Source organism: Triturus cristatus, chromosome 6, assembly GCF_964204655.1.
Source record: "Triturus cristatus chromosome 6, aTriCri1.1, whole genome shotgun sequence".
Lineage (NCBI taxonomy): Eukaryota > Metazoa > Chordata > Amphibia > Caudata > Salamandridae > Triturus > Triturus cristatus.
In genome coordinates, this window is record NC_140589.1 from 1540202506 (window position 1) to 1540225485 (window position 22980).

Below are 22980 nucleotides of genomic sequence, written 5' to 3' on the forward strand. Positions count from 1 at the left end.
AGTAACCTCACCTTTTAAAACTATCTTAACATTCAGTTTGTTGCTCAAATAAATTCTTCCACAATTGGCGCGTGACATCCCTGCCAGGACACCCTTATTCAACAGCCCTGGTGGCAGACACACTGTCCACCTCGATTTTTCGTTTCCGTTGTGCTGCATGTATGCAGCCCATTCGCCTAGTATGCCTGTGTGTGTGACCAATGTCATAGACACTGATGCCAAATGAGCAGTCTGGAATGTTTCCCTTTTTCTGCCATTGTACGTATACATTTCTAGTGGAAAAATATACACACAAATACCATACTGCAAAGGTATGAACGTACAAACTGCACCAGGTATACAGCTACTCATTGAGATCTTTCATTTGCACTTATTCTCTGGCACTTTTTTGCAGCATGCCTTCCAAGATCATTCTGCACGTGTCACTAAACCCAAAATAACTTCAACTATCCATACCAGATGCCTGTTCCCAGCCCCAAACTACTTTACGGGGTAAGGGTGGTCAGTCACTGCGAACTCCGCGCCGGTGTTGATTCCTTGCAACCAGGTTCAGAAACAATGCTCAGAGTCCTCTGCTGTTCCACTCAGTGTCAGACCCGTTCTTTCTCGCGGGTTATTTCCTGTTCTGTGGTAAGACCCACAATGTCTACCTCGCTTATGTCATTTCTTGCTCTGGTTGGCAAATTTTAACCTTGACTTCACATTTGCCATCCTATTGTGTGGTTCAAATGTCTCTCTCAGGCTCTTAATCTCAGAACTAAAAAGCTAGTATATAAATCAAAATCAAAATATCGAATTGTTCCACCTCTCGTTATACTGTGCACTCTAATTATACCAATGCAGTAAATATTGTGTTCGTTGCAAACACTATATTTTTACATGCTTCTTTGAATGGTAACATCCGTCGAATTAGTTAAATTTAGAAGGAAATCTTGAGAGCAAAAATGCATTTGCTTCATGAGAAGTACAGCACCATGAGCGGGAATTAGCCTATTTGCAACGCTGTATAAAACCCGCTTTCCAACAATGTAAAACTCCACTCTGAAGCAGCTCCTGCAGTGGAAATTCACTTGACATGCTTCTTATAATTACAGTTGCAAGACACGCAATGACACTGGCCTCCGAAATTATCAAGGAGAAGTGTGATCGGTCAACTGTTCTGGCTTTCTGTATTATTCACAAACCGACTGCATTTAGAGATAGCTCAGTTGGTTAAATCATATGCTAGGGCACTAAGGGCAGACGTTCTTAAAAAAATATTTGCAATGCTATAGGTCTCGCATTTAAATGCGAAACCTATGGCATAGCAAACAAACGGCTGCATTGTCCCAGCTGCTTTCAAAGTGAAAGTGCGCATGGCACACTCAATGTAAGCAAAGCACATCATGCTTAAAGTAGAAGAAACTTCAATCAAGAAAATAGTACACGTACCGTGTAACAACCAAGTAAAGGGGCCAGTAGCTATGGGAGGTTACAAATGAAGACAAGGCCGTACTAAGGAGGGACTAACAAGCCTCATAATGAATCTGAAGACAGTATTTATGAAGGACAAAGATGTATGCCAATGAAAAATATGGGCGGGGCTTCTCTCCCGTACTAAACTACAACAGATCATCGCCAGATCAGTGCTTGCGCGCTGGCTCAGGCTTGACTTAATAAGTGGGAGCTGCAGCAAATTATCTTTTTGAATTCAGTTTATTGTGAGCTGATGTCCAAGTCCTCTGTGGTTGGCTGTCCTTGTATTGGTCTAGATCTGAACTTGCCTTTTACTCTCTGAGCTGGCGTAACAATATGGTGGTGGCCACTGGCCTATCAAATTTGATTTTATTTCTCCTGCTTTTCTGGATTTGGTAGTTGAGTGGGAGCATGTGGCAATGTGTGTGCAAAGAGTGCTGATTTGAAGCAGCCATTGGTGCAGAGTGGCTCACCCACGATCTGTCTCCCAACTTTATCATCCACTTTGGGATGCCACACATGGCCAACAAATATTTTAGAATGTTGCATACGTTTGTAACTTATCACCAACATACCACCTAGTATCACCCAAAGACTAATGGTGACAGGAATCCCACTGAACTAAAAAAATAAATAGGCAGAGTTTGCAGAGTATTGTAACGCACAGTTCCTCCAAAACTGTGCCACCACCGCATGGCGAAGTTTTTTTTCTCATGCACGCCTTGTCAATGTTAAGTTGGCAACCGAGAATTGGCATCCTCTACCGTGATTTTTGGTTAGAAAGATGGCACCCGGCAATATTTTCTCAACACAGGCAGTCGCAGGCAGTCACAACCTTTAGTGGTGAGAAAACTGCCACTTGAGTAGAAAATGTATACTCTAGCGAAGGCCAAGAAGCAGCGCCTTCTGATGCACTTCGTGGTACAGTTTCCGCCAGTTTTGTAGCGTGGAACAAGCTCCCAGTTGCAAAAATCAACATACTATTCCTACCTGCTCGCGGAACTCCGTGAAATCTCGCTTAGTTTTTCTTTAACTCTGTGGAATTCTGCAGAGTGCAACACGCGAGTTCTGCCCACCCCTAATAACGTACACCCACTGAACACGCATCATCCTCGACTCCTCGTTCTCAATGAACCGCCAAATCAATGCCGTCTCATCCTCCTGCTTCTACATGCTCCGCCTGCTTCGGAAGATTTTCAAGTGGATCCCCACTGAGTCCAAGAGAACGGTCACCCAGCTGCTCGTCAGCAGCAAGCTCGACTACTGCAATGCACTCTACGCTGACACCACCCAGAAACTCCCAAGGAAATTGCAGAGCATCCAGAACTTCACCAGCCGAAGCCACATCTCCGTCACCCGAGAGACCTTCAGTGGCTCACGATCAACAAAAGAATCACCTTCAAGTTCCTCACACACATCTACAAAACCCTCCACAACACCAGACCTGCATATCTCAACCACCGTGTCTCCTTCTACACACTCACCAGGCATCTCCACTTTGCTCAACTGGCCCTGACCACTGTTCCAAGGATCCACAAGACCTTGGCCGGAGAAAGATCCTTCTCTTACCTCGCTGCGAAGACCTGGACCTCTCTACCTGTACATCTCAGGCAATAACCTTCACTGCCTCAATTCAGGAAGGACCTCAAGACCTGGCTCTTCGACTGAACCTTGTAACAGTTGTTTCTAGATGTATCGGCCATGTCTGCATTTGGATAAAGTCGGAAATAAAATGTGGTTACCATTTAGGCTTTTTATGCCTGGTCTAAAGTTGCAGTGTTTACATTTTTTAGCTATATTATTCTGAACGCAAAGGATATTTTCTCTGTGAGAATTGTACTGATTTTTTATTTTTGTCATTTATTCATAGCAGTACTGGCGTGCTGAATCTTAAAAACAAAATGGCCTGACTGAAAGTATGCTTTAGTGAATGTAGGGCCATGTCAGACAGATGCAGATGTAAAGGGTGTGTGCAAGCTTGACATAAAGAAAAAGAGAGAAGGACTGATCTTGAAAGGAGAAAGTGCTGTTGTAAAACAGCCGCTGGTGATGGGCATCCTGCCGGTGTTCAAGCAACATGATCTATGTGTAGGAGAAGCTGTCAGTCAGCTTTATGGGAAATTGGTGTATTTACTAGAGGACTGCAGTAGCAATTGAGGTTGTGTCTGATCACACAGAAAGATCTCTACTGGGCTTTACATTTGATGGTGTGGTGAATGGCAGCGCTAAAATATTACTAATGAGAAAATAAACAAGTTATTTACCGTCGCCAACACTCTTTCTGGGGAAAACTATTATCTAACTGCAGATTCCTCACTGCCCTCCTTCACTCTGATGCATACTTCTGACTGCACATTCAACCCCTTTCCCTTCTAGGCAAAAAAGAAAAAGGAGCTGGTCATCCACCCCGTGCCTCTCAGTGTGCTTGATGTAAAAGCTAAGAGCTCTTTTTGGGTCCAACCCTGAAACCTGCCCTACTCCTGACAGAGTGAGTTGGGAAAAGACAGGGAGAGTGATACACTGCCCAACGTGCAACAGCGAGACCCCCGTCAGCAGAGAGAAAGCATCAGTTTGAAGCGCATATTTGTGGAGGAAGAAGGCTGACTGCGCCAGTAGCTCATTGGCACAGCACATGGAAGTAATTACAAAGAGGGGTGCCATCAGTGGTCTGCAATCTGTGATCAACTCCGCATAGGCTCAAAAGGCATCAACATCAAAAATTTGAGGACCAAGTTAAGACCCAATAAGGCACAATAATGAATGCAAGAGGGAACATACACATGAGCAAATTTACAAAATGTCTCACAGCCGGTAACTTGAATAGTGAAGGTTGGTCAGGCAAACATAGAATGGCTGTAAGTCCCAACAAATAACCCATACTGCTGCCCTCTGTTAGCATAGCTAGACCAGTGATGAAATGAGCATAAAAACATCAGCTAATTTGACCAGCAGAGGATCAACTTTGCAGCCTGCACACCAGCCCAAGGGTGCCTTTTAGCAAGAATACCACTTTTGTGGGCAGATTAAACCTGCTCAGTTGGTGCTGCTCAATCACCACACTTGGAGGTGTGATTGTGGGGAGCTAGGTGGAGGTCCTTTCCTTGTTGCTGATAAATCTGTCACCACTATCCGCTCTGGATGGGGTAGGGAGGATGGCCTACCATAGGTCCAGCTCAAGTTCATCAGCCGTCGCCAAAGGTCACAGGCTACCTCTTAATATACAGATGCTGTTCTAGAGGCAGCCCCAATGCTATGCTCATTGCAAGTGGAGGTTCCACTGTAGTACTTGCTAGTGCCAACGGGCATGAGATCAGCAGGGTGCAAAAGATCAGAAAGGCCTAACCGTCAAGGCCAAACCCAGGTGTGATACGCAAACATCCTGATCATAACCGGAATGTCCCACATTCATTGCAGGGGTAGAAATGGGTTCACGCCACCTTGTCCAGATGGTCCCTAAAAGGGACCTCTGGGTAGGCGGTAGGAAAGATTTTGCTTCATTAATGGAAGCCCCCAAAGATGAGACAGAGGTGATAGTTGTCTGTAGGTAGACTGCAACGGAATGTGGCAAGCCCAATTTCCACAACCAGTCATTGTACATTAATATGTCCGGATCTACGAAGATGTGCCGCAAACACCTCCATCACCCTCTGAAGCACCGGAGGGGCCGTGGTGAGGCCAAAGGGCAAGATGGCAAACTGAAAGTACTCTGACCCCACCACAAACTGAAGGAATAATTTATGAAACTTCAGGATGGGTATGAAAGTACGCATTCTGCAAGTCCAAGGAAACAGACATGTTGCCTCAATACAGGGCAGAAAGAACCTGAGCCAAAGTCGACATCTTAAAGTTGCCCTTCCAGAGGAAGGTGTTCAGAAGTTAAAGGTCTAGTATCAGCCTGAGTCCTCTTCTTTTTTGGGCACTAAAAAATGTCAGGAGTATTACCCCTGACTCGGGAAACATCCATTACCCCGCATTTTTTACTCTGCATGTCATTACCCCGCATTCTTTACTCTGCAAAAACTTTTAGAATGCAGGGCTTTACACTGCAAACTGTTACAACGCATTCCCCAAAGTAACGCCCCCCCCCCCCCTGGAGTTATAATAGTAATTGTGTTGGAATGGGGAATGCGTTGTAACGGAGTGCGTTGTAAAGCCCTGCGTGTAAAAGTTTTTGCTGAGTAAAAAATGCGGGGTAAAGTGTCCTATTCCCCTGACTCAACCATGTTGATTAACCTACAGCATGCACTGGTCTGAGGTAACTGCATTTATACGCATTTACCATGAGGTTACGCATTTATGCATGAGGTAATGGCATTTTGAAATAAGATTCTGCTCCCTACTCGCTATGCATGGCCAAGGGAGTGGAGACCAAAGATGCTTGGTGGCAGTCACTGCAGAGGAGGAAGAAAAGAAGACTGCTTTTTCTGCTACCACCATGTCATCTGGAGCCTCAACAGGGCTACACTGGTTGTACGGGATGCGCAGGCTGCCTCTGGTGTTAGTCAAGACCTCAAGAGTATCATCTAAACTTTCAGTATTACCGGTGTATTTGATAGGCAGGGGAATGCAAACCCAAAAAGTGGGTCATATCTAGGATATTTTTGAAGATCTTCAGTACACTTTCTTGCAAAAAAAAGGATGGGACCATCAAATGGCATATCCATAAACAATGCTTGCCCGTCCCCAGAAAGCCCTGTGGCACATCCAGGCATGAAGGCTGATCTGATCACCACACTGGTGCCCATAGCACAACCTACACAGTTCGTTGTGTCCAGACTGTCGCTGAACACCTACTTTCCCATGTCCGGTTGGTCTTCAGTTATCTGAGCAAAAGCGTTTCTGAATTTGTTTGAAATGGCCAGCAAGATCTCGTGAGCCATATCCCAGAGGTCATGTGATTATCGTCATAGCAGGCAGACTGTGGTCAGGGACCACAAAACCAAACGGGCAGAGGAAAAGATTATTTTCCTGAATGAATTAATGTGCTTTGGTTCCCTAGCTGTCAGCACTGTAGGAAATGCACTGGTATTGACTTTGCTTGTGGAAGCCTGAACCACCAAGCTTTCGGGAGTTGCGCACTGGGTCTGAAAAGTCATGTCCCCATGGTCAGGCCTCTGGCACCTAGCCACCATACAAATTGGTGGGGAAAATAATTATGCCTTAGACCAGGTCTCCATTAGTTTCTGTCAAAGCATCGTTAAAGGGCTCTGAAGTAGTAGACCCAAGTTGCTAGATTTCCATCAGTTGTTTTGCATTAGTCGCTGTTGTAGCTAACTGAAGGTCCAGCTCTGTCTAAGGGAAAATATCCAGGCCACTGGCATTCTGTGAATAAATACAGGTCAGCATCAGTGTAGTGATCTGAACAAGGCTTCTAGCCTACAGTAGTAATGGAGTAATGGCGTAGAAGGAGAAGTTGGGTTTCTTTCAAAGTTGTGGACTGCACTTTGATAACCTCACAATGAGGCACAGACCTGGCATGAGCCAGCATTGGCTACAGATTAGAAACACGTATCAGGTTTCAATCCAGGGATCCAAAGGCCCAGTTGGATCAGTTGGTGCCAGGGCAGACTGTGCCGGCAATAGTCCAATTGAGGCCCCAATAGTTCCAGGCAGCTCAAATGAGCTCCAGAGGGAGCTGACATTGTTTGTAAAAGTTGCAGCAGGGCCTTCATCAAGGCCTCTATCTGCTGTTGTATCAATAACGCCCTGCGACCAGCCTCGAGCAAGCTTTAGTCACTTGATGTAGGTATAGTACGGTCCTTTGAGTGCGGACTGCGTGAATTCTCCCAGGAGCAAGAGCGGCGTGACTGAGTCAAGTCATGGTTGAATTTTTTTAGTTAATGCTGAGCTTTTTTTCTCAACTTAATCTTCGACTTACCTCGTATTGAGAGCTCTGTGTAAGAAAAGTGCTGCAATCCACCACTTTCAGCCACACCTGTAATGGCAACAAGATAGCAAAGCAAGTGGGTCAGACCCTCCCTCCAAGAGTTTGATTCCCCTGCCATTTCATCCACCATGTCATCCTTACTTCTACCCTTACAACCTTCCACCATTGCACAGTTCACTCATGCACAGAAGTGACTGGAGGGGCAGATTTCAACAGGTGGCTATTAGAATATGTAGGTAGTATATTTATTTTGTATTTAGAACGCATAATCAAGGACCTAGGCATGCAGTGTAGTACCAAGTGTTCCACTTACAATAGGAGTTCACTTATGTGCACCTGGCATTCAGCTTGTCATCAGTTTGAAGAGCCTGACAGAAAGGGTGCTCTTTCGAAGTGCTGTCCCGTCATTGGTGTTCGCCCGTCTCTACTCCCCAACAGATGTAAGGCAGTGTGTCCTGGTGGCTTTTCTGCTGAGGAGCTGACATGCTTGGTGATTGATCACCTGTGCCTGATAATAAATTGGCCTGGCCGGGGTTCGTTGTACGTGTCTGTAGTTTTCAACAGTATCTGCTTTCATGAGGCTCCAGTTTATTGTTGGTGGCACTTTTGAATAGAATGTTATCAGTACTTCGAATTGCCTCATGCCTGGATACTACCAAATCCCAAAGCACTTTATAGCCACTGGAAGGACACTGCAACATTACCTGCTGGTCGCTTCCTGGACCGCCTTCTTGGCACAGATTAGAGGAAGCTGCTCCACCTACTTCAGTTGATAAAACTTGTCTTACTAGACACGACTGACAGTCAGTCAGGGGGCTTTAGGGCAGTTGGAGCAGTTTCAGATTGCCATAGGGAAACAGTATGAAAATGTAGACAATATTTAAAATACGGGAATAGAATGTGGATTTGTGAGATAGGGTAGGTCTCCAGAGATGATTAGACGCTGTTGAAGATTGAAAGTTATTTCAGGGAGACTTTGAGAGAGGGGGATCATTTACTAATCTGTGCATCCCCAAATGCACATGCAAAGGATTCCGACTCCTTTCCATTTTCCACAATGGTGATATTTGTTTGGACACTGAAATGAGTTGATGGGAAGAAAGCTTCTGTAAGGAGCAGTGACACCATAAGCTAGTCTTCAGCTTTAATGTGAAACAAAGCGGACAGGGAACTAATCCAGTCGTGAAACTGCCCATTTTCTCTTGCACCTTACATTTGAATCAGGCATGGGTATTTGGTGTGGTTGTTTCTACTTTTAAATAAATGTACTTAAACATCAGACTGTTGGTGAGTGTTGGTTTAAAAACAAAACCGACCCTTGTTAGTATAAGACAACTTTGGCCCATTGTGTGAAGCAAATGTAAAGTGTTTACAAATATCAAAGAAGAGAAAAGTAATCTAATACTACCCTCTTCTTTCAGGGGACTGGTAATATTTAGACTTTTAAATCACCCAATACCAAAGTATTTTAGTTTACATGTTTTCTTCTGTTAGACATCCTCCCCATTCTTTGCGGGATTTGCTGTCATAATCTCTGTCTAAGTGCAAATTCTTAAGTCTAGCTTGTTAATGTTCCTAACTATTAGGAGTACAGTCACCTAATGTAGATTAAAAACTGGCAATCCTAATCAGTCACGATTATGTAAATAAATGTATCGGAAGACTTTTGACCGCATTAGAAGGGTTTTAAGTGCAATAGACACAATTAATTTGAACAAAACCAACTTGCCTTGTTCACATTTAACGCGGAGAAGACCTTTGATCAAATGAATATAGCGTTACTGGGGCTGTAGGTATGAAATCTAGCTTAATGCATTTTTGTATCAATTCTAATGTGTTCCCTCTATTACATCTTGTATCTCTTCTCGTGTTTGCCCTCACGCTAGTAATCATGGCAGGAAAACTAAGACAGAATGGAGAAATTAAAGGCCAGTACTTCATGTTGAAAAGCACAAACAGTAGTCTTTGTTCAAACCAGATAATTCGATTTTTGATCAATTTCTGGGAATATCCCTGACAACATCTTAAAGAATTTAAAGCCTTTCATCGGGTCTTGGATTGCAAGGTTTTTGCTCCATCGACTTCTCTAAACATAGCAGAGTCAGGGGAACTGTTGATTAAGGCCTACAATTGATTTGGTGGGAACTGAGTGATAAACCTTGTTGTACTTATCGCGTGGTAATACCACACAGATAGCTAATCTGTATGCAGACTTGGACAAGTGGAATTGCCTTGAAGTCCCCTGGCTAAGAAGAGTTAGTGTAAGGATAAACCACCTCCACAGGATTCTGTAGAGTCTGCATCTCTACCAGTGGTAATCCCTAGGAAACAGGAAAACAAATCTGAAACCAATAAGTAATTGCTGGTCAAAGGAAAAATTATCAAACCGTACTACCAGATTCTAATGTAACCTCGGAGTTGGAATAAACAATGGAAAAGGAAATCAATGTCCCTCTAATTCATCCACAGGTCTGACTTCCGCAAGTAGTAAGGAACACCCGGACTAATTTCCAAACTCTTTCAAATTTCTGCCCGTGCCAGTGGCGGCCTCACAATTTTGTGCACTAGCTCCTAACTCATTCCATCATCAGACCGGTTGTGTACTGCTTGAAAGCTTCAACTTGTAAGCAATACTCATGTTTCCCAAATTTTTCATCCTGGATTGAAGAGCTCAAAGCACTCAGATTACATCTGCAGGTGAAAACCTCACACCCACACACATGGATAGAACAGAACCTCAATATTTTTTTTCAGTAGAACTTAGTTATCAACGCTTTAGGCTGTAGAAAACATCTTATGGGCAGGCTACATATCTATCCCTTTCCCAGTCTCCCTCTTTACACCTTATCAACAAGTGAAACGTGACAACAGCAAGCTTTACTAGATCCATTAAGAACAATGCTTCCAAGCCACCCTAAATAACACAGTATCAGTATTACCATAGAACATCTTTTCCTTTGAAAATTATGTGTCAAATGCCCTCAAAGATGCCATCCTTTGACTCGCACACTAGACATTTCATCTAATTTCAGCACTCAGCAGCCAAAAAAAGCGAAGTCTGATTCAAGGGCTCCCTTGTAATCCTCTGATTCAAAAACCTCTTCATATTCCTGAAACAAAAAACTAAAATCTTGAATGGTCACTAACCATAACTAACTTGAAACAATACAAAACTACCTCTACAAAACACCAGAAAGATGATTTTTCCATCCTACTCACCTGTGCTCCAAACCTCTCCCATGAACTAATTAAAATACCCCTACAGGAGCTAAACCCCACTTATCCAGATCCAACAGCAAACAAGCATTTACAATGCAATGGTCTCGGCATTGTTAAAGTTAGAGCTGTTGGCATTGCTCATGACATTATTCTTGTTTATGTTTTTGTTTTTAAAACATTTAAAAAAACGACATTGTTATTTACAATGTCAATAGCTTAATCACTCTCCAATGCGAGACCTATTGCATTTGCACCCACACACAGAGCCACACACACAAAGCCATCCACAGACAGAGCCACCCACACATACATTACTGAAAGGGGTTGGCTGGAGTCAGCTGCTTTCTGGCCCAGTCTGTTCCTTGTTCATCAGTATTTGCGACGGTAGGCCTTCTCGCCTTCTATGGAAACATGGCTTGACTCCTAACTTGACCTTGCCGCCAAAGTGTTTGGTATTCTTGTCACAAGCACTCCTAGTCTTCTTGGAAACAAGGCTTGCGTGATTGTGGGTTTAGGATGGCGACCCCCAAGGACTAGTCCCAGTGTTCTGATCTGTAAGGTGATCGCATGCTCCTTTGAGCCCTTCTCTAAGAGGATAAGCGCTCGGTGTCTGTTTCCCGCTTCCCTTTGTTCACCACTTGAACTGATGCCACCCGATCTGTCATGAACTGCTTTCACCTGATCACCAAAGTCTTCTACCTGCCGAGTGAGTCGAGGCGCTGCGTTGAGGAAACTACCCCGCTGCGTTGAAGAAACTACCCTAAATGTCACTCATCTACGTGACCCTACCTACCACCACTGTCTAGGAGACGCGTCAGAGTAACCAAACCTACACAGTAGCCTGTTCCGAGATTCCACCTGTCATGTGACTTGATGCGTCATCTGTCTCCTTGGATACATGTCCTACCACTTCCTTGTTACTCTAGGTACTGCTTGTCACTGGGAGCGCTTGCAGTTGCTCTCATGGCCACCCTAGACCTTAATCTGCAGTTAACTCACCCATGTGCTTCAGGCCAGGGTGTTCCTCTTCTTGGCACCAGATGACATAGGGATTGTGACCCAAATAGATGTTTGCCAAACATTATACAGACGAAAACATTTAAGTCAAGGGCATGGCAAATAACGTTAAAATGTATTTCATTTAATGCTTGTATATACAAAAGGGTGCCTTGGGAATGTTTTTATCCGAAGCACTTCTTTCCTTTGTGCCTAGAGAGAGTACGCCCTCGGGTTTCTTTTTGCACATTCACTCCTGCGTGTGTCACATGGCTCACCATGGCTCGCTGTCAGGTTTGGCGGGCTCGGTCCACTGAGCTACGATAACCAATGCCCGATGTGGCTCAAGGTGAAGCCCCCCTCCTTACCAATGCCGTGCCAGGGCGGCCATGGACACTCTGCGCTCGGGCAGCTTACACGCTGCGGACTGGGGCCAGTGGTGGGGGGGAGAGGGCAGGGGAGGGAGGGAGGGATCGCTCCTAAGAGAAGCACTCCACGGAGCTCCTGGGGGTGCGCCTGGCCTTGGCACAGCTATAGACTGGAGTCGAGCTGCTTCTGAAGGAGAGCGGAGAGGGAAACGGACCGCCTGGCACTACTCGAGCACTGCGGGCAAACCTCTGTAATGGCGGCGGAGTGCGGCGTCTGCGCTTCTTTGAGGCTCCTGGTTCCGTATCCCGTATTTGAGTGCTATATGCCTAACCAGTGGACTCTTGGAACAAGAGACGAGAGTAGGGGGGCGAAGGACAGAAAGGCAGGGAGATAAGCAAGCATCTATGGAAAGAAAACACACACCGCCGCCTTTCTCCGAGGTGAAGCAGAAAGGCCTCGGAGAAACGCAGCGGCGGTTTCGGATTCGGGGGCGTGTTTTTCTTTTTCTCTCCTCTTGCCATTGGCTGGAGGAGAAAAAAACACGCCCAGCGAAAAGTAGCGAAAAAAAACGCCCCCGAATCCGAAAAGGACGGGGCCTGTTTTGCGAGACGAACCTCTTCTCCAATGGCTGGCCAGCATTTAAGAGGCCAGCCAATGGAGAAGAGAGAAGAGGGGCGGGTTCAAGCCCCTCTTCTCCAAGTCATTAAATCTCGCGAGCGAGACTGCGCAAGCGCAGCCTTCGCTAGCCGGGACCTAAAAACCCCCTCCTCTGCCTCCTTATCAGCCTTCCCACCCAGTGGCTGTTGACCCACTAAGATCGGACTAATCAAATATAATAGGCCCCCTCGTACATTAGATCTTACTTTAGTCTTTAATAGAAAGTATAGCCACAGCTACCCTCAAAAAAGGTTTCTTCACACACGACCAATTAAGCCACGCTAGATCACATCATCACAAAAGAGTCCCAAAGCTTCGTAACCACTACTCAAATGTGCTTCAAAGAAACTGCTGTGGAACTGTGAGTGGCAAGGAACTTCGTGGAATTTAATTGATATGAAATCAGACTACTTTTCCTCAAGGCCAAAAGTACCCCCAACCTTCCATCTATATAAATTCAACAGTGGTCTTCAGTCAATCACCCTCAGCACCAATAGACTCCTCTTCAGCTCCCAAACGTCTCGAAGTACTGAGGTTGTGTGGGCGTTTAAAACATTTCACCACTACCTCGACCTACTTCAAAGAATCTTCTTTATTACCACTTCCAACGAGAGAGGCCCTTTTAACAACCCTACCTCACCGGATAAAGACCATCCTGACCATAGACCCTATAGAATAACCTGAATGTCAGAACACTTAGCAAGATGCAATCTTGATGTTGGCACTTGACTCTTCTCTGCCCCAGGTCTTACCCTTATTCTTAACTATTTGCCTGTATCATCCCATGTCTCCCGTTCTCCTTTGTAAGTGCCTTTCCCTATCTTGCTACACTTCCTCTAATTTCTGATCCGTTTTTAATTTCGTTCCTATTCTGAAGTTGTCCTCTAGTACATTTCCTTTGATTTTTGTTTTTTAACACTAAGTGACAACTAATATGCTTACAACGCTAAAAGGTTGCAAGCTTTCCTTGACCCAGCCATTACTAAGATGGGTGGAATTTCATGCTTAATTACTCCGTCTGTATCATAGTTAATATACGATTGATCCCCTGCATGAAGACGTTCAGTTTTCTAAAATCGTGAGGAACTAGCCACGTGGACTTCCCTCACCAACCTGCAAATGCCACAAAGGCCTCAGATGTGACGTGTTTGCAGTACAGTGATTGCTGCTTTTTTTGTTTTTGTTTTAAATGTATTTCTATACAGGGGATGCCACCCTCGTACATCCACTCCTGTTCCCAACCTGCTGACCGGGATTTCCCCACCTAAACTGCAGCACTATTTAATGAGGCACTGCAGTGCATGCAATGACATGTCAGTCGACAGAAACAACGCAGCCCAAAGTCCTCATAGCCTCAAATGCTGTGTCTAATCTCTCTAAAAAACAAAATGGGTTGTGCCATGTACCCCCAGAGAATTTGGTAAACAAACGAAATATATGTGTACGGTAAACTCAAGGGGAAACCGGTCTCGCAAGAAAAAATGTGCATGTACAGCATTCTCCAAGTGGTGCAAACCGAATTTCCCCAAAGACCGGAGTGAATCGGGCTAGGGCATCACTGCAGTGTACTGCCTGTTATGCTTGGGTAATGTGGCTCGGCATATAATGTTCAATCTACCCTGGGCAGAAGGCATGTACATCTCTCACTGCAACTTATTACTTGCACAACTGTTTCCAAGTACCAGATGGTTATTGTATGGTTATATTTTTATATTTTTTTTCTGAATATACATAGTATATTTATGAACATATGGCACTATTTGGATGTGATGTAGAGGTTAGGAAGACATGTATAAAAGATTTAAAAGACTTAAATGTTATGATTTTCCTGCACATGCGTTGTATACACATTTGCTCATGTATCCTTACAAGCATATTCTTTTTAGAAATCTCCTTTTGCTGGCACTGTAGTTTTATAATGCAGTTATTAATAAGATCTACTTTTATTGACCATATTTTTCTTTTCAGGCATTGAAAGAGTGCGACAACTTGCAGAAAACACTAAATACTTCAGGCAGAAGCTGAATTCAATGGGCTTCATTATTTATGGCAATGAGGATTCTCCAGTTGTTCCTCTACTTATGTACCTGCCTGGCAAAGTGGGGTAAGCGTGCAGCCTTTTTCTTGCTACCTTTCCAAAGCAGTTTGTACACATGAAGCATTTGTGTTTTGTTTCTTGGTAAGGGTAATTGTGTTAAATCATTGCAATTCCCATATTTACTGTATTTGTATTCAGAGAGTTTATAATGAACTCTTCCTCTCCAGTTACCACAGGACACCTCTATTAGCTCATAGGAAGCTTATCTTCAGCAGTAGGAGGCTTCTGACCCCCAGCAGAGATGGCATTTAGAATCTGTTAAGATGGTTTGTAATAATGAAAACAGTATGACTAATCGGAGAAACTGGCTTTTAAACCTTTGCCACCAGCAGTGAGATGTTTTTCGTGGCCTTCGTGCACCATAAATTATAATGCCAATGCCCTTAATTGACTGTGACAGTATGGCCTTTCAGAAATAAGTGCAGGGTTTAATGTTCAAAATGAGGTATGTGATTGCACTGAAAGGGTTTTTGGAAAAACTTGAATTACCAATATTCCATTGAAGAGATGCTACTGGGTTTTCATTTAACAGAAACCATTTCAATCACGGAGAGGTAAGAGGCATTTCGCAGTGTTGAATGTCAATAGTCTGATGCATTACTGCCGGCTTGTGAAGCTGAAGAGGAACCACAGTAAAGCAGACATGTGATGTGGTAATCAGTTGGAGGGGGATATCGTAGCTAGCATGCAAGTGTCAGTAGGAACTGGCTTTTTCTGATGGATACACCTTCCCACAGATACCGCACCTTATGAGCTATCCCTTTAGGCTTCAGACTTGTCTGGAAAGCTTTTTACCCAGCATAAGTTCACCCTGGTGGTGCCAGTCACTATTTAGCCTCCAGTCGTGTTGGCACTGGAATATATTGGGCGTCAACTGGTGCGCTTGCCTCTTTCGACGCACCAAATTGATGTGGGTCTGAATCGCTCTCTCGGTTTGTCGACAGGTCAAATATCTCCAACAAAACTTTCAGGTTTTAAGTCTTCCCAAATATGGTGAAGATGATGTCCCATCCGGGTCCACATGACAACTTCTGGGATGGAGAGCTCCCAGAAGATATTCCTACAAAAATGTGCCATTGGAAGAAAAGTTTTCTTCTTTCCTGAGGAAACATTCCCGGGACCGTTCGTAGTCTTGATGGTAGTCCCGATACAAAACTCTTCCTCGTCGTCAAAGATCCTGGTATTGAAAAAGATGAAACTGGGGTTTTAGTGTATCAGCAGACCCCCCATGCAGATAACATGGAGCAAATAGGGGTGGATATCGCAATTATCTGCTTTATTAGACAAATGTATAAAGGAGCCTCTGCAAGGGTGCGTCATGGTAAACAAGGGGAGTGCACCAGACCATTCACTATTGCAAATGGTGTAAGACAGGGCTGCATACTGGCACCCTTTTTGTTCTCGCTATATGCTAATAGTCTAAATAACATCCTGGTGCAAAAATCTATAGATGCGCAGAGAGCGAATACGACCCATTTCCCAATTTTATTGTATGCCGATGATGCGGTTTTACTTGCCCTAACACCCCTTTCCTTACAAAAGAGTGTTATGAACTATGCCCTTTTCATGAAGAACCTAGATTTATTTTTTTAACCCCTTCAGCGTGACGCGGATTACCGCGCTGTGCTGAAGGTTCTATTGCGCGGGCGGGGCCATGACGGAGCGGTTCCGTCATACGCACAGCGCAACCGATGCGCATGACGGAGCGGTTGGAAAGGAAAGGAAAGGAAGAGATTTGTTATCCCTTTTTTAAAATGTTTGTCTCCGAAGCTATATCACCGCATTGTCCATTATTCAACAGCTAGAGATGCCTTGTGTGCTTTGTAACTGCTTCCTTTTTATGCGCAGCCGCAAAAACCCGCAACCTAGTTAACTGCTGATCAAATGTGTTTTTTACATAGATATGAATTTTATGTGAGATTTTACTATCACTTTAGGTTTTTAAGAAAGAATGTATGCCTATGATGCCTTTTAGCTTAATTCATTGAATTATTATTTGCACTATGTACTTCTATCCATTTTTCTTAAATGCGAGATAAAATTATTTAAACTAAGTGATTACAAAACAAAAGAGATTGAAGCCTGTGAGAAAGGATTGTGCCTGGTAGCCCCACCAGTATCGATCACACCAGACAGCCTACAGTCTAGAGCATTTTCACAAGCCAGCGTAAATTGTGCAACTGATCTAGACGGTGGCTGCTGAGTTGAAAGAACTTTGCTGTTAGCAAGATTGAAGTTGGTATGTACGAGTAGATTTCATGGTTTGCTAGTCATGCAAAGGGAAGTGAAAAGGCTGATACAAATAATGCGGCAAGTTATGAAGTGAGCGAACCAGCAGCATGAAATTGCGATTCTCATATTAACATGACTAGAGAATCTAGATTTCATTAAAGACACGGAGGCTATCATTATGCATTAATCCTTTAATGCAGATCACAAGCAGCTGCACTACATCATAAAGACAAAACAGTTCTAGAATGCAGTGAGCAGAAGCAATAAAAGGCATGAGAGACAAACAGACTGCCTCTTTTAAATGAAGCGAAGCAACGAGAGTCCAAAGAAGAAATCCAACTTGAACTTGAGACTGAAGATGGAGAGAAGTCTGAAGCTGGATAAGGAATGTAGCAGGACATCAGGTGGAGCTGTCTGAAAAGAAAGATGAGAATGTAAAATACGCTAAGAGGTAGCTGTAAAAAATACAAGCATATGTATATAGTAATAAGGCAAATTCTAGTAAGACTGTTCAAAAGCTACTCCGTCCAAGGGAGGGACGGGTAGGATAATGATAGCCTCCATGTCTTTAATGAAATCTAGATTCTCTAGTCATGTTAATATGAGAATCGCAATTTCATTACAAGACCGGAGGCTACATTATGCATGTTGGTAGCCCTGAAGGACAACATCAGACATATGCTCGATAGGTTTACAGTAGTGGTTAGCAAAGGTAGAAGCATTTGACCAATCAACTGCTTTAAGGATATCATTCAACTTACCGCCAGACAAGAATGATTTGCTTGCCATAGCACCTCTGAGAGAGTGTGCTTGGAATTTAGAAAGGGCAATACCAGCTAGCTTCATAACTGACTTGAGCATGAGCGTGAGCTAAAAAACGGTGATGGATTAAAACCATGATCTCTTGACTTGGTAAGAGTATTCTGCATCATTCAGAAACTCTGTCCATCACCACCCCCTTTTTCCCAAATCGATTTTATTCACACTCAGTGTGGGAGGGTATGCTCAGACGTGAGTCCCTTGCTCATTGCACCATCAGGATTCAGGCAAGCCGGGCCGATGAAGGCTGTGATGCCAGAAACCGGTCCCTGGAAGCTTGTTTCCTTCCCAGTATAAGAATTGGCTTGGTAGTTTGGTTTGCTCTGTTCCCATCATGCACTGGGACAGGTACAGACTAATTTGCATGTAGCCGGGTTCTGAGCTGGGATGGTGCAGTGAGCTAAAAAACGGTGATGGATTAAAACCATGATCTCTTGACTTGGTAAGAGTATTCTGCATCATTCAGAAACTCTGTCCATCACCACCCCCTTTTTCCCAAATCGATTTTATCCACACTCAGTGTGGGAGGGTATGCTCAGACGTGAGTCCCTTGCTCATTGCACCATCAGGATTCAGGCAAGCCGGGCCGATGAAGGCTGTGATGCCAGAAACCGGTCCCCGGAAGCTTGTTTCCTTCCCAGTAGAAGAATTGGCTTGGTAGTTTGGTTTGCTCTGTTCCCATCATGCACTGGGACAGGTACAGACTAATTTGCATGTAGCCGGGTTCTGAGCTGGGATGGTGCAGTGAGCTAAAAAACGGTGATGGATTAAAACCATGATCTCTTGACTTGGTAAGAGTATTCTGCATCATTCAGAAACTCTGTCCATCACCACCCCCTTTTTCCCAAATCGATTTTATCCACACTCAGTGTGGGAGGGTATGCTCAGACGTGAGTCCCTTGCTCATTGCACCATCAGGATTCAGGCAAGCCGGGCCGATGAAGGCTGTGATGCCAGAAACCGGTCCCCGGAAGCTTGTTTCCTTCCCAGTATAAGAATTGGCTTGGTAGTTTGGTTTGCTCTGTTCCCATCATGCACTGGGACAGGTACAGACTAATTTGCATGTAGCCGGGTTCTGAGCTGGGATGGTGCAGTGAGCTAAAAAACGGTGATGGATTAAAACCATGATCTCTTGACTTGGTAAGAGTATTCTGCATCATTCAGAAACTCTGTCCATCACCACCCCCTTTTTCCCAAATCGATTTTATCCACACTCAGTGTGGGAGGGTATGCTCAGATGTGAGTCCCTTGCTCATTGCACCATCAGGATTCAGGCAAGCCGGGCCGATGAAGGCTGTGATGCCAGAAACCGGTCCCCGGAAGCTTGTTTCCTTCCCAGTATAAGAATTGGCTTGGTAGTTTGGTTTGCTCTGTTCCCATCATGCACTGGGACAGGTAAAGACTAATTTGCATGTAGCCGGGTTCTGAGCTGGGATGGTGCAGTGAGCTAAAAAACGGTGATGGATTAAAACCATGATCTCTTGACTTGGTAAGAGTATTCTGCATCATTCAGAAACTCTGTCCATCACCACCCCCTTTTTCCCAAATCGATTTTATCCACACTCAGTGTGGGAGGGTATGCTCAGACGTGAGTCCCTTGCTCATTGCACCATCAGGATTCAGGCAAGCCGGGCCGATGAAGGCTGTGATGCCAGAAACCGGTCCCCGGAAGCTTGTTTCCTTCCCAGTATAAGAATTGGCTTGGTAGTTTGGTTTGCTCTGTTCCCATCATGCACTGGGACAGGTACAGACTAATTTGCATGTAGCCGGGTTCTGAGCTGGGATGGTGCAGTGAGCTAAAAAACGGTGATGGATTAAAACCATGATCTCTTGACTTGGTAAGAGTATTCTGCATCATTCAGAAACTCTGTCCATCACCACCCCCTTTTTCCCAAATCGGTAGCCCTGAAGGACAACATCAGACATATGCTCGATAGGTTTACAGTAGTGGTTAGCAAAGGTAGAAGCATTTGTGCTTGGAATTTAGAAAGGTCAATACCAGCTAGCTTCATAACTGACTTGACCCATCTAGCAATAGACGAGGAAGTAACTGGTTTAAATGGCTTAACAAAAGAGATCAGGAGTTGATAAGCATCTAAAGGGCGAAGGTCTTTAAATCTCAAATCATACTCTTTCATACAGTCTACGACACACACAGCCTTTTGCAAAGATCGAAACGAGGATAGAAAATAGAGTCTGACATGGTTTTAGTCCTTCTAAATATATCAAATTTAACTCCAAACATATCATATTGTCTATAAGAAATATCTAGGCATTTGACATCTGAAACTCTACGACAAGAAATTAAACATAAGAGTAGCAAGTTTGAGCAAGAGGCATTTCCTGTTAAGATCAGCATTATCAGGCCAAGCAGAGAAAAGGTCTAAGATAGCTTTAACATCCCAAATGGTCTGGTATTTAGGTCTAGGTGGTCTTTTGAGTCTAATGCTTTTCATAACTCTACAAATAATAACGTTTTTACCTACCGTCTTATTGTTGACAAGGGAATGTCCAGCGGAGATTGCTGATCTGTAGCAATTAATAGATCTATAAGATAACCTTCTTTTGAATTGTTCGACAAGAAAATTAACTATATTGACGATAGGATCTAACACGGGATCCAAGTTCCTCTCCATGCACCAACAAACCCATTTTTTCCAGATGTTATTGTATCTATAGTGCGTTCCGGGTGCCCATGATTCACCGAGGAGAGTGAGAGCTGATGACGAAAGGCCAGACAATTTGTTGGATTGCCTGTCACTTTCCAAGCAAGAAGGTTCAAAATCCCTGAAGTGACTAGGTGATGATCTTCTCTGTCTGCATTGGAAACCAGTCCCTTGCTCGCTGGAATGAGAAAGGGGATGTCGCATGACAGTTCCAGAGCAGTCGGGAACCATGCCTGAGACGGCCAAAAGGGGGTTATCAGCACCAGAGAGCATTGGTCTTTTCTGACCCTCTGTAGGACCCTTTGGATCATAGCATAGGGAGGGAAGGCGTAGCCCTGAAGATTCGTCCAGCATTGGAGGAAGGCGTTCACAGCCAGAGCGCCGGGGTCCGGCATCCAGCTGAAATATTGGGAAAGTTGGAATGTTAATCTGCTGGCAAACAAGTCCACGTCCAGTTGACCCCAAAAATGAAATAGAAGATTGAAAACATTCATGTTGAGTTTCCAATCAGTAAGGTCTGAAAGGAATCTTGAGTTCCAATCCGCAGAAAGGTTGGATTTTCCGGGAAGGTACTCTGCCTTCAGAGAGATCTTGTGTTCTAAGCAAAACATCCAGAGTTTCTTGGCTAAACAGGATAGGTCTGCAGATTTGGTACCGCCAAGGCGGTTGATATAAGAGACTGCGGAGATGTTGTCCATCTTCAGAAGAACAGATCTCCCTTGGAGTGAGTGTTTGAAGCTCATAAGTGCGTACAGACTTGCTGTCAGTTCTAAGAAATTTATATGATTGGAACATTCCGCGAGAGACCAAGCGCCACCAGTGTTCTGGTCGAGAACGCGAGCACCCCAACCGTGGAGGCTGGCATCTGATTCCAGAATAAATTCCGGAGCAGATCCGAAGATAGCTTTCCCATTCCAGGCATCCAAGTTCTCCAGCCACCATGAAAGTTCTGACCTGGCTTCCCGGTCTAAGGTCACCAAATCTCTGTACCAGAGACCAGACCTGAGAGCCTTCCCTTTTATTCTTTGAAGTGCACGGTAATTCAGAGGACCCGGAAAGATAGCTTGGATGGAGGAGGAAAGTAGGCCTAATAGTCTGGCTAATTCTCGAAGGGTTAGAGATTCTTTCCTTAAGACATACCAGATCTCTTTTCGAATTTTAGCAATTTTATTGATAGGAAGAAGGCAGTTCGAGGTATCTACAGTGAAGCCCAGAAATTCTAGAGATTTGGAGGGGGTTAAGATAGATTTTTCCCTGTTTATAATGAAGCCAAGACTCTTGATAAGCTCCATCGTAGAATTGAGGTCTTCCAAAATTTGAGAGTAGAGTTGAGACATGATAATAATGTTGTCTAGAAAAATAATGAGACAAATGCCCCTCTCTCTTAGAAGAGAGACGATAGTTCTCATGATCTTGGTAAAGCACCAAGGGGCAGAGGATAGACCGAAAGGGAGAGCTTTGATTTGGAAAAGACGATTCTTCCAAGTAAACTGGAGAAAGGGTTGGTGTTCTTGTGCCATAGGGATGGTAAAGTAAGCGTCTTTTAAATCTAATTTCACCAACCAATCTCCTTTCAAAAGAAGGTCCCCGAGTAGGTGAATCCCTTCCATTTTGAAGTGTCTGTAAACTAGGTATTTGTTTACCTCCCGAAGGTTGATGACTGGTCTCCACCCTTTTTCCTTTTTTTGAACTAGGAAAAGGGTGCTGACAAAGGTTTTTAGTGACCATGGGATTTGTACGATAGCTCCTTTTTGAAGCATTGAAGAGATTTCCTCTTCCACAATTTTCTGATGTTCTTCCGAAAGAGTTAGTGGTTCTGGGGTTCGTGATTGAAAAGGAATGTCTATAAACTCTATTTTGAAACCCTGAACGGTTTCTAGAACCCATGGGTCTTGAGTTGGAGATTCCCAGATATGGTAGAAGTATTTTAGTCTGCCCCCTACTTGGGAAGAGGAGGAAGGAAGAGGATGACTTACTTTGAGGGTTGGAGGTGTTGGGATTTTCTCTGGATCTGAAGCCTCTGTTTCGTGGACCTCTGCCTCGTTGTGGATAATATTGCTGGTTGGATAGAATCCTCTACCGCTACCTCTGAAGGTTGAGAATGGCCGTTGGTTGCCACGGCCGGAAGAGCGGCCTCTTCTTCCAGCCTGTCCAAAAAGGTTGGAGTTGAAAACTCTTTTCATGTTAGATTGAGCCCTATCCAGGGCAGTAAATGTTGCGACATATTTCCCGATACATTTAATCATGTCTTCTCCGAAGAGGAGCCCTTTAGGGTTATCGGAGGGATCTTTTTCTGCCAAATCACCCAATTTGGGGTTGATCTTAGTGAGAATAGTTCTCCTTCTCTCGATGTTGAGGCTCGAATTGGCATTTCCGAAGAGAACTATTGCCCTTTGGCTCCATCCTCGAATGAGGTTAACATCAAGGGGGGTGTTGGAAATGTGGGATTCTTCAGCTAGGTCTAGAATCCTTGTGAGTGGTCCAAGGATGTCGAGCAGGCGGTCTTGACAACCTTTGAGAGCTCTTTCTAGCCCTTTTCTAGGGTCCTTACCCAATTTGAATAGGAATTTAATATGGTGGGG

At 44.3% G+C, this 22980-nt stretch overlaps 1 protein-coding gene across 2 annotated transcripts in view; it reads left to right on the top strand.

The window, feature by feature from the left end:
- SPTLC3 (serine palmitoyltransferase long chain base subunit 3) overlaps window positions 1–22980 on the top strand; it is a 638325-nt gene that overhangs the window by 520075 nt on the left and 95270 nt on the right. For both annotated transcript variants that reach the window (XM_085612694.1, XM_085612695.1), the window contains exon 10: window positions 14552–14687. In XM_085612694.1, coding sequence (XP_085468820.1) covers window positions 14552–14687 — 136 coding nt within the window. The remainder of the gene's footprint in view (window positions 1–14551; window positions 14688–22980) is intronic.